Source organism: Mesoplodon densirostris, chromosome 15 (genome assembly GCF_025265405.1).
Source record: "Mesoplodon densirostris isolate mMesDen1 chromosome 15, mMesDen1 primary haplotype, whole genome shotgun sequence".
NCBI lineage: Eukaryota > Metazoa > Chordata > Mammalia > Artiodactyla > Ziphiidae > Mesoplodon > Mesoplodon densirostris.
Genome location: NC_082675.1, coordinates 23,397,112 through 23,410,172, shown reverse-complemented (window position 1 = coordinate 23,410,172; position 13,061 = coordinate 23,397,112). Strand labels below are relative to the sequence as shown.

General features: G+C 35.4%; 1 protein-coding gene across 1 annotated transcript in view; it reads right to left on the bottom strand.

Annotated features, from left to right (window-relative positions):
• Positions 1 to 12,139, bottom strand: part of HORMAD2 (HORMA domain containing 2) — a 75,177-nt gene extending 63,038 nt beyond the window's left edge. Inside the window, 6 exon segments of the mRNA XM_060119357.1 lie at positions 1,540 to 1,566; positions 2,297 to 2,317; positions 5,201 to 5,237; positions 5,989 to 6,052; positions 7,951 to 8,092; positions 12,089 to 12,139. Coding sequence (XP_059975340.1) covers positions 1,540 to 1,566; positions 2,297 to 2,317; positions 5,201 to 5,237; positions 5,989 to 6,052; positions 7,951 to 8,092; positions 12,089 to 12,139 — 342 coding nt within the window.
• Positions 12,140 to 13,061: the final 922 nt, after the last annotated feature.

Below are 13,061 nucleotides of genomic sequence, written 5' to 3'. Positions count from 1 at the left end.
CCATAAAACAGTGTAACCCCATGTATACTTTCAGGCACTATGAACATTGCTGTGCCATAGTTATACCATAATTATTGCTGACACATTTGGTGTCCTTTTAAGTCTTTTAATACCCTTAAACATGCCACCAAATTTTCTAGTAATCAAGAGTGTGCCATGAACACAGAGGTTAGGGATCACTGCTATAGGAAACAATATGTAAGAGTTCAAAATATTTTTTCTGGGTCATAAATGATAGCTCAGAACTTATATAATAAGCTTTTGCTTTCTAACTTTATTATTACATATATTGCCTGCATCAAAACTCATTTAACAGTTTTCTTCCCACTCTGTAATATTTTTCTGTAGATAGCCCGATTTCCTCAGCATTTCACTACCTCCAAACCATTAGTTTCAGATGAGTTTTACATGCATAAGAAAACATAATTATTGCACTAAGGAAATGACCAATTTATTAACAATTTATCAGGAGATCTTACTTCGGGAAACCTCCCCTCAAACCTACTGAAAACAAAAGAAATTGAAACTAAACTAGAGACAAAGATAAAAATAGGTTTAGCTTGGGCATTGAGGAACTGTTACCCACCTCATGCACCAGTTTTCTTCTGCCTTGCTCAAACAGCTGTTTATAATCTTGCCAAAGAAGAAAGGATATTAAAGGCTAAAAACCGCTTAACTTAGTTGTGAAGGTCACCAGTTAGGCTAAATCCATAGGTTTAGGGAAGGAAAATTGAAAGCAAGCAAAAGGGAAAGGGAAGAGGGAAGAAAGCCGGGAGGAAAATAGAGGGTGGAATGAGAAGAAAGAATGGAGGGTTTCTCCCTCCATTTGTGCCACTGCCACAGCTGTCATTCAGAGTAGCACAAGTTACTATTACGTATCCAGGACTATGAATTCACACTGGGAGATCGAAAAGAAGACAAGATTTGTCCTCAGGAATCACAATCTGGTTAGGGAGATAAAGTAATCTTTATGAATTAATTAAGAGTGTTAAATTGTGAGGTCCTGCTGGAGAAAGGAATTTAGAGAAGGGAGAAATTAGTGTGAACAAAACAGCCAAAGAGGCTTTCCTGAAAGCTTTAAACATAAGTTGGTGTTGAGGATGAGTAGGATTCAATAAGCAGAGGGGAGAAATTTAGAGAGAGAAGTAAAGAGGTAAAGCTTAAAAATCTATGAAACGTCAGAAGGGAGAGAATTAAGTTAGCCATAAAAAAAAAGTTTAGCATTATGCCAAAAAGGTCAGAAATAGAAAGGACTCAGCATCATTTAAAATAAAAATAAAAGGCAGTTTTCATACAGATTCTTACTGTTAGCGTGTTAGGGAATACGCTCAGTTCTACTCAATGTTTTTTTCCCAATACCCCTAGGTAGTTTTTAAAATCTCATAATAAAGAATTGGTGACATTTATAATACAACACACTGAAAAAGCTCACTACGAGTTACTTTGTTCATATGGTAGTCTAGTGATATAATTTATGGCCTCAACTCGGGTAAACATATTTAAATATAATATACTGCCCACCTCTTTATGTGTTCTTACCTCAGGTTCCTTCGGATTTGTGTAAAGCTATGTAAGGAAAAATAAACAGCATTTAATTTCTGAAACTAGATTACTCCCCACAGAATACACTTTCTATGTGAAGAGTTCAATTTGTGCTGTATTAATTGAGTACTGAAATATATATATATATATATATATATATATATATGTATCTTGAGATATATATTTCAAGCTAGAGATAGAATAAGCTCTTATTTTGTGAACATAGAGAGTCTTTAGAGCATTCTGTGAACCCTAATTATAAGGAAATTGATAACCAGATATCTATGATTACCGCAACTGCACTACAGTTGCAGTAATTTGTTACAGTTTAAAATTTTTAAAATAACTCATATATCTAAGACTCTCAATAGTATCTTCTCATTTTCCTTCTATTCTTAACTACATATACCGTGTTATACCAGGAAGTATACAAAGCTTCAAAAAAGTCTGCAAAACTTCAAAAACAAAGAGCTTTGAGTCTGTAAATTAACGCAGAAAATGAAATTCTGATAGCCAATAGATGAAGCAGATAGTATAGCCTATATAGTTCCTCATGTATTATAATATGCCAAAGAAATATGTAGATTGTGATCTTTTATTAAAACTTCTGATAGAGTTTTTTTTTTTTTCTTCCAAAGTGCATAGGACAGACAATGAAATTCAGGGAGGATGGGGGAGAATACTGTTTTACTACTTCACTTAACAAAAGACAATGAAGCAGAGACAGAGGCTTGGTCTTTAAATGTGCACTTACTGTAAGTACTGCCACGTGTAGCTTCAAGAGAAAAGAAAACTATTGTTACTATACACTTGCACCTATATTATTATTATTTTCAATAAAGTCTAATTCAAATATGACTTTCAAATTGAAAGATCTGGGTAGGAAAAAAATACTATTCAGAAGGTCAGAGAAATGGATACTAATTATTCATCCATTCATGTGAGTCTCTATTACATACCCAAGGTTCTGCTGGGGGAGGGGAGAGATGGAAAAAAAAAAAGAAGATAACTATCCTTAGTCTCTATAAGTTACATTCTAGTTGGGAGGCAAAAGATATACAAAATAATTCATTATTACTAAAAGTTAATTATGCCATAAGCATCTCTAAAACAGTTTGCGTTTTGAAAGTAATCTAAAATAAAAAATTTTATGTCTGATAAAAGTCTACAAAATCCCTGCCCTCCCTACATCTACATTACTATAAACAGATTCTGTTTGGAAGAATAATGGAATATATAGATACAGAGATAGAGATATAAGCAATCCTATTAAAAACTAGGATACAAATGAGAAAATTTCAGGACCATAATTCTGTATCAAATTATTCACCTATTTCACCCAAAAGACTAAAACTTTAGTGACACTGTGTGGCCGTTTTGGTTACTGCATACAATTGATTTTAAGACTACACAGTAAAGCTCTAATTTATATTAATTATTTAATTAATAGTTCATTCATTCAAAAATAGAAATGGCCCCTGATCTCAGGGAACATGCAGGCCAGCAGGAGAGAACAAAAAAAGCACACAGATAGGTACATCATTACAATTGTGTTAATTGCTATGAAGTAGCAGCACTGAGTGCTTGTGACCATTAAACAGATGGACAGTCTAGGCTGGGAGAGGGGTGGTGGTGGGGTTGTCAGGGAAGGCCTCCCCGAGGAAATAAATATTTAGACTGGGACCCGAAGGATAAATTGGAATTAGCCAGATAAAGGGTGTGGGGTAGGGAAGAAAATTTTGCAGGCAAAAGTAACAATATGTACAAAGGTAAAAGGCACTTGGCATGTTCTCGAATCCTTGTGTGCTTGAACATGGTGAGCAATGGTGAGAGTGATGCCTTGGAAAGTATGGTCCCTAGACCAGCAGTCTCAGCATCACTTGGAATTTGTCTGAAATGAAAATTCTCACACCAGAAATTTTGGGGTGGAACCTGGCAATGTGTGTTTTAACAGGCCCTCCAGGTGATTCTGATGCAAGCTAATGTTTGAAAACTACTGCTTTAGATTATTAACTCATTTAATTCTCAAACAACCCTAAGAGGTTCGTTCTATTATTATTGTAAAGAAACTAAGTTATCAAGAGGCAGGTTATGTGCCAAGATCACACAGGTATTAAGTGGCAGAACTAGGATTCACTTCAGACTGACTTCTTCTAAACCTTGAGCTCTTAACTATATTTCACTGCCCCTCAAAGATGGGCACTCAAGAAATGTTGCTAAATGAACGGACAAAGGAGAATGAATGAGTGCTGTTCAGTGTACTGGTGAGGACCTTCTTCCCCTCTCAACCTGTCTAAATATTAAGGGCCTTCAAAGTCATTTTCTCCCAAAGATTTCCCTCATGTCCCTCACTGGATATAACCCCTCCTTTTCCATACTTCCTTTGCACATGATCAATATCTTGCCTTTGGTATGCATCACTTTCTAATGAATATTATGGTTATTTATACTTGTGATAAAGGTGATATTTTTTATAAAAATATCAAACTGATATGAAAAAATCAAAATTTAACAGCCCAACATGGCACAGGTACTGACCAATCAGAAAAGATGCCAACTTAGCCCTGGTGCTGAGTTCCTGGAAGCTCCCCCCTGGGCCAGGTGTCAACCCTTTAGTTGCTAGATTGTGGAACAGTCTAGGGACATCTCAGAAGAGACACTGGTGGGGTGAAGGGGAGGACATGGTGGGAGTCATTTGGGATCTCAGAGAAGCAACCATTTACCACTGGATATAGAGTACTTCAACATTTTAACAACAGGTACGGCTATGCCAGTGTGCAATAGCTGATCATCAGCCGTGCATATGATTGTCATCTATCTTCTGCCATGGACTATAAGCTCTTTGTGTGCCCAATCTCATATCTGTTTCATTTTTGTACCCCTCAACCCCCCAGTCAGTGTTGAATAAGTCATAAGTAATAACTGTTCAATGAAAAAGGAAATATATCAGTGCAACTAAATAATCCAATGTAAGGCTTACTCACCTTAAGGTTTTTTAAAGGAATAGGAATTGAGAAGTAAAAAGAAGACAGAGATGGGGAAAGGAGGAGAAAGCAGTGGTGGAAAGTTCATTTATATATTATCTCTTCAACTAGGACTAGAGCCTCTAATTTCTACACTCTTCATAGCTGTCTTGGGCAGCAAGAAAAATCTAATGCACTTAAAATTCAAGCTGCATTTAAAAAAATTCAAGCTACAATACTAGCTATTTTGAGGGAACAGGTTATATACATGTGCCAAACATAGCTAACAAAATAACTAACATAGAATAAAAACCGATTATTCAAGTCCATTTTTTCCTTTCATATCTGCAAACTGAATCGCCACTATTTTGAACATGTTCAATGTGCTAAATGCCAGATTCTTGTCTGCCCTTTCCCACATCCTGTGGATCTCTTCCAGTGACTTCAGAGGAAATTCTGTAGTCAAAAAGATATGAGTATGTAAAAGAGAAAAATGGGGGTTTCATTTCTAATTGATGTAAACGAGACATCAACAGGACAACAAAGACACAAAATAAAAAGAAACTGGTTCAGGAATGCAAACGTAGGAACTGGTATACCATTAAAACACAACAACAAAATAAAGGCTAAATTTTTCTTTTAAAGGGATAAAGGATGAGTCTTTGATCCTGGTGTAAATTTAAAAACATTCTTACGTATCTCTTTTCCAAAGCATCAAAACAACCTTGAATCCTGTCAAGAAATAAATGTTTGGTATCAATTTGGACCAGATGCAAAGCCAGAAAGAATCCCAAGTACAAAACTGATTTGTTTTTTGCTTTGAAATACATTAAATTGATAAACATTTCACCTTTCCCATTTAATTATTTTTTAGAAATTCCTGTATCTTTTAATATGTTGATAGTACTTTATAAATAATACGTAAGCAATTTTTTTTTTTTTTGTGGTATGTGGGCCTCTCACTGTTGTGGCCTCTCCCGTTGTGGAGCACAGGCTCCGGACGCGCAGGCTCAGCGGCCATGGCTCACGGGCCCAGCCACTCCGCGGCATGTGGGATCTTCCCAGACCGGGGCACGAACCCGTGTCTCCTGCATCGGCAAGCGGACTCTCAACCACTGCGCCACCAGGGAAGCCCAATACGTAAGCAATTTTGAGGTAGGAAATCACATCTTATTTTTCTTTTGGCCTCCCATGATGTTTAGGACACTGACATGCATATGATGAGCAATCAAATTTTGATTGATATTTTTCTTTCTTATATAAAGTCCATTTTCTTCAAAAACAAAACTAAATCAGTATCTTAAAATAATATTGAATAATTGTTACACATTTCTAGGAAATTAAAAAAAAAAGAAGATGAAAAGAAAGAAAGGAAGAAGGCAGTAGTTCTAAGGAAATGATCTTACCAAATAAAGTCTTATGGGTAATTTCAGCTATGATAAAAATAATGTTGTTCAACTTTGGTGGAATTTCAGTTACTTACCACTTGATAATATGCAGTGACCCAGGACATTTTTTATCTTTTCGGATGATTTTTAAACTGAGGTCTACAAAAATAGAAACAGTCTGTTGTACTAAAATTGTCCATACTAAATAAGGGTATTTCCTTTCATGATTTTATTTATATAACTTACTTAGTTTATAGCTTATAAAACATTTTGAATCACTAAATATCTAATTTAAAAATAAATCCTATGTTGATAATTGACTTAGTTCCCATTTTTATTATAGATTAGCAGTCTTCCCTTCTACAATGTAGCACAACTGATTTGGTTGCAAAATCAATTTGTGTCACTTCTTTGCTTCTGCTGAATTCTAAGTTATCATAAGGTAGTACTAAGACCATCTCCATCAACCAATTTAAAACATACACCTCAGTCTCAAATCACTTCTCTGGTATTTCTCTCTCTCTCAATGAAAGAAAAAAAGGATGAAAAATGTTTCCATGGATTATTCTCAAATATTAATTTCCATCTGAAATTCAACTACCTTACTATAGGAAGGAAGAATAAGGAAATCACATTAAAAGTTTTGGTTTAGATCAGTCTAAAATCAATTACTGATTCATGTATGGCTTTGTATAAATCACTTCACCTTTTCATATTGTTTTCCTATCCTAAAATTGATGTTACCTCTATTGCTATTGAGAGATATGAACATTATTCCATATTGGTATAACATTTAGAGATTGCCAAAAAGAGAGCAACTTAGGAGTACTGGGCATTTTTATGACATATGCTACTTTAAGCACAAACACTGAGAGGGAGATATATAACTTCCATTAAAACTGTCACAAAAAATAAAGCTATAAACAATGCTATTGCCCTCCATGCACAGGTTAGTGATTGGCACACAATAAGTGCTCAGTTAATTACTCCAAACATGTCTTTTTCCAATTCTATATTCCAAACAAGAGGAGAAACTGCAACTATATGCTACATATAAACATTTTCACTATTACTGATTTATATCCTATAGACCAAAAGAGGACACAAATGAGGCTGTCACAGTTGCAAATATAATGCTTTTGTGTTTATAGCACACATGCATTTCATTGATGCTCATGTAGAGAATCAAATGTTTAAGAAAATTAAATTAGAATAAGGCCTAAGTATATCATTAAATACAGATGTGAGAAATTTAAAGTAAAGTTAGATTTTGAAAAATAACATCTTACAAGGAAACTTGTAGCCCTCTATATTTATTTTCCAAATGATACTTTCCCACTTTCATGACAAATCAGCAAAATTTTCTGAATTGTTATCACAATCCATCTTTTTAAACAGATAAAAAGATTTTTGAAAAATTGAAGAGTCCTAAGTACATTCTTTTTAATAGAAGAGAAGGAAAGGAGACAGAAACACCTTGTAATACAAGGAAATGAGATCATGAGTTTAAGGACATAAGAAATAAAAGGAAGAAAAGTAGAAAAGGCAGAAAATTAAGAAAAGAACAGAGCTGATTAGAATAATAATTGTCTACATATCCATGTTAATCAACAAATGGGTTTGGCATGGGTATGCATATTTTCGACATATTTGTATATGTTAACAGAAAGAATTAAACTTCTCAATTAAAATTCCTCAAGGCCAAAGTCTACCTCAAAGAAAAAAATTAAGTTGAGATACAAAATAGTGCAAATGTACACCCAAGTAGATTTCGATCTGGCTGCTGCTTTTGTAGGTACAGTTTAGAATTACTGGGCTTGTCCATACGTATTTCTTTTCTCTTCATTCGGTGATTTGGTATCTAGCCAGGAACTAATGGTTCCTATAAGTAAAACCACTAAACATAGTGAAATTAAAATGGAAAATGAATTAGCAAATTGATCTTAAAGAACCCATGACTTGGAATTAGCACACTCTGTGAGAAAGTAAAGTTTTACTCCTGCCAAATAGAGGAAAAGGGCCCCACCAGCCAAAGTAACCATTTAGTTAAACTTTACCATCCAAATGGCGTTCTCCGTAAGAGCTCTCTGGAAACAGGCCCCTTAGATATGTTATACATGAGATAGAAGTAGCAAAAAGTTCCTTCACCATTATCAATGACTCATGCTCATTAGTTATTCGAGGTGGGAAAACTGTTTCCTGGGGGGGGGGAATGAAAAAGATTAGTATTCTTTAATATATTCAGCCCATCATGCCATTACCACAAGTAAAATGGAAAGATTTTTCAAGACCTCAAATCTGATACCTTTACAGATAATCGAAAGGAAACTGGGCTTTGAATATTGCGTCAGATTAGATCTTCACTGGCAAGGCAAAAAGAAAGGCAGAGACAGTTATACAAGTAATTCAAGACTGATATAATTTATTTTACAGTGACCCATGGATTTAGGCAAAATGGGGAGTTTTACTATGATTATATAATCTTCCCTTTCATACACTCCTCAGAACCCACTGTAATCTGTCTTCCACCCCCTCTGTTCTATACTATTCTCTCCAAAGTCACCAAGTACATCCTATCATTGACCTCATCTCGGTCCTCGTATTATGTAAACTCCTCTGCAGTGCTTAACACTTTTGCCCACACTCTCCTCTCTCTCAGCTGCCATAACACTATTTTTCCCCCCACCTATCCTCCATATCTATCTCAATCTCTTTTATTTTTTTCCAGTTTTTCTGCCCTTTAAATGTTGCTCCCACCCCAGAATTCTGTCTTCAGGCTTTTCTCTTTTCATAGCTCTCTCTTCTTGAGTAATTTCATCTAGTCTCACTGCTTCAGCTACAGCCTATCCAGAGAAAATTTGAAGTCCTTATTTCTGTTCTGAGCCCTACTTCCATTTGTCTATTTTCTAAATATCTGTACCTAGACCACTTTGTAGACCCCTCAAACTCAGTTTATCTCTATCACCCTGACTGAAACCTGATCCCAAGTTTCATTCTCAGACAAATGGATCAGCATCCACTCCAATCATCCAAGCTAGAAGTACAGTCATCTTTGGCTTCTCTCTCTCCTCCATTCCCCATATCCAATCACAAAGTCCTATTAATCCTCTCTAGGAGAATTCTCAGATCTGTTTTCTCCTTTCTCTTCTCACTGCCACTGCCTTGGCTCAGGACATGGTCACTTCTCCCCTTTATTACTGTAGTTGCCTCTGACCTCGCTGCTAAGGGTTCCTTTCATTCAATCTGTCCTTCATACTGCCAACATTATTAACTTTAAAGAATACAAATCTTCTCATGACACTCCCAGTGTTCGTACAGGATAGAGTTCAAGTGTAGCATTTGAGAACTGTCAAAATCTTATCTTTGCCTAGCTTTCCTGTCTCATCTCCCACCCCTCCCTTCTGCCCCTCCTCCCTTATCCCCTCCTATGCACCCTACTCTCTAGCATGTGGAACTACTATTCATCTACTATTCTACTACCATGTATTTCCACATCTTTGTGCTTTGCTTAAGCAAAAGTTCTGCAGTATAAGTGACTCTCACAGATAAAGCTGAGTGCAAGAAGCCTGATACAATTGAGTACTAAAGTATGATTTCATTTATATAAAGTACAAAAGCAGGTGAAACTAATCTATGATATTAGAAGTCAGAATGGTAGATCTCTGATTACCTCATTCAAATTCAGAGGTCTTTTTTACTATACTGCACAGTTTCAACTGTTGAAGTTTTAATAATTCTGTTACTTAGAGGCAGGTACTACCCACAAATATGCATTTAGATGAAAGAGAACGCCCCAAAAGCTTTTCTATATCTATATCTGGTTCTAGAATGTCTTCAGGACATTCTAGACATGATTTTGCAATGTAAGCTTGCTTCCTCTTTGGTACACTACATAGCGAAAATGAATTATCAGTTCATCATTTTGTCAAACCATATTATATTCAGTTGTTAAAAAGATACATAAAATTATTCTTGCATGTATGATAGGAACTTTTGGGACAAATTATTATGGATCTTAAAAGTCAGGCTAAGGAATTTATGCTTTATTCTGTAACCAGTCGAAAGATAGCAGGTTTGATTAGGAGAGTGAGTAGAATAATTGTTTTACGAATATTAAGCTATAGCAGAAGTAGGAAAGATTAACGTTGAAGGAGAATTAGGTATGTAATATGCATGTGTGTGTATGTGTATGTGTGTAAAATTTTACAGAAAATTGCTTTTGGTACCCATAGATCCTGAGAAATTAAGGTTCCTTGGGGGTAATTGGGTAATAGCTGGCATGGCATGCATGTATAATAACCTATTGAAAACATGTCAAAATTTAGAGGCAATACTTGAGTAATAACCACTTGTAAAATTAAATAACCTAAAAATATAAAGATGTTTACTTTAAATATAGAATCTAAAAGGCCATTTGTAATAATGAAGATCAATGATTGGAAAAGGCCTCTAGAATTCTGTTACTTTTCTATACTCCAGGGATTTTTTTCTCAGCTCAGTTGATCTAATACTTTAAGGGTTATCATTCACGTTTTTATAAATGTCTAACAAATGAAAATACTGTGGCTTGATAATAGAAAACACTATTATAAATTATTTTAATAAGAAATTGTGCTAATGATATAAGTAATGTTTGACAGCTCAGCTGTCAAGCTACATGACCTACGGCAAGTTACTTTACTTCTCTGAGCTTCAGCTTTCCCCTTATTTTAAGGTTTAAGTGAAATAATAATATAAAGCCCTTGGCACAGTGCCCAGCACATGGTAAGTGCTAATAAATGTTACCTTCTAGAGTTATTATTATTGTTGTTTTAAGTATTAAATAGAAAAATCATACAGTCACTTAAAATTTACTGGGAGAAGTAGCTCATGCAGTCCAAACTACAAAGATCTGTTTATATCAAAAGGTCAATTTGTTAATTTACAGTGAGAAAAATAACTGCCAAGCTGATTGCAATTCATATACCCAGCTCAGCATTTTCACCCCAGGAAGGGTTTCCTAAGTGGAAACGCAATGAGATCAGGAGTTGGCTTGGTGAGTATATTGAATTTGAGCCAGAAAGATGACTGCTTTCTCTCTGCCCTAATTCTCTTTCAACTTCAATCTTCCCTGCCTCTGCTACAGCTTAATATTCCTAAAACATTATTTTACTCACTGTCCTGGTGAAACCACTGACTTTCCATTGATTACAGAATAAAGCATAAATTCCTTAGCCTGGCTTTTAGGATCCACATTAATTTGTCCCCAAAGTTCCTATTCAATTTTATTTCCTACTTCTGTCCAACATGATGACACTCCACTCCAGTAAGGATGGATTCTTTGTTATTCTCTGAAACGTGCCATGCTCATTTCTTACTCTGAGCCAAGGCATATACTAGTTTTTCCTCATGGAATTCTCTTCTCTCTCCTCTCTCCTAATCCTTTTCATTAATTAAGGTCCACCTTAAGTCCTATCTCCTTCGTGAGAAATATACAAACCATTCCAGTCTATATAAAATCTCTAAATTCCTAGAATTTGTATTGCTTTACTCTTTTCACATATATTTAATGCATATACTGCTTTGTATAGTGACTTACCTCCTGTAAGTCTTATTTCCCTAACCAGATTATAAACTTCTAGAATGTGAAGATTCTTTTTTTTAATTCTCTCAGAGAATAACACAGCATTACATATATATTATATAATATTAAGCTCTCAATGAATCAATGAATGATTCATTAATGAATGTCATGGGACAAGATAAACTTGCCCAGGTGAACCCAGCAAGGTTGCCTGGCCCTTGCTTCCCCAGGGCCCCAGGATCCTAGTTTCTCTAAGTACTCTTTCCTACAGTTCTTATAATTACATCACAGTGTGCATTAGAAGTGTCCTAATTGTGTCAGGAAGTGAATGTCTAACAAAGAGCCATTCTCTTTAAGCATCTTTTTTTTGTTTCTGATTTCTTTTCCTCTACAAAGTCTAAATATATAAACATGAAACAAGCACCCAGTAAGTTACTCTGTAGAAATCTATTCTAATTTCCTGAACATCCTCAGTCCATTAGCCAAGTTAAAATGTAGACATACTCTGCCAGAATATTATGTGCCAATTAACTGATAAAGCTGCTGTTTAAAAAAACACCAAAGATTAAAGTCATGATTCTGAACTAACTCACTAAATAGTCATTGATTTTCTTTTAATTCTTAATAAATACCTTAGGTGCCTTGTGAATTCTGATAGAGTGAGAGAGCTGAGCAGTGGCCATTATAGCAATCTATCAAGGACTCTTTTAACAAGTCTAACCTGTAAAAAAAAAAAAAAAAAAAAAATTAGAGACCTTGCCTAACGTAATCCTTATTGTGAATTTTCCGAAGAACTATATAATTAGCATTTGATTGTATTCTTTTGAAAATTAGTTTAATAAACATTTTTATCTCCACTACCAATTTTCTATAAAGTAAGATCTCTGGATTAGTTTTTCCAACCACCCGAAAAAAATTTAAGTTGACTTACTTGTTCCTAAATACATTTGGAGGGGAAAAATAAATTGTAAATCCCCTAAAGATTCAACAGTATATTTTACTCATCCTTGTTATTCCCTCAGAGTGTAATGGTGCTCTCTATATAACAAGGGCTCAAAAATACTTCTTGGGGCTTCCCTGGTGGCGCAGTGGTTGAGAGTCTGCCTGCCGATGCAGGGGACACGGGTTCGTGCCCCGGTCCGGGAAGATCCCACATGCCGCGGAGCGGCTGGGCCCGTGAGCCATGGCCGCTGGGCCTGTGCGTCCGGAGCCTGTGCTCCACAACGGGAGAGGCCACAACAGGGAGAGGCCCACGTACCACAAAATAAATAAATTAATTAATTAAATAATAAAATAAAAAGAGAGAGAAAAGAAATTCTAAAAATAAATAAATAAATAAATAAAATAAATGCTTCTTGAATTAACTTCATGTGTAACTGATTTTCAAAGTAAACTCAAAAGTTAAAGTTTACACTTCATACTCATTAGGATGGCTATTCAAAAAAGTGGAAAATAACAAGTGGAGGTGAAGATGTGAAAAATCAGAATCCTTGTACACTGCTGGTAGGAATGTAAAATGGTGCAGCTGCTATGGAAAACAGTATGGCAGTTCTTCAAAAAGTTCAATAGATTTACCATATTACTCAGCAATTCCACTTCTAGGTC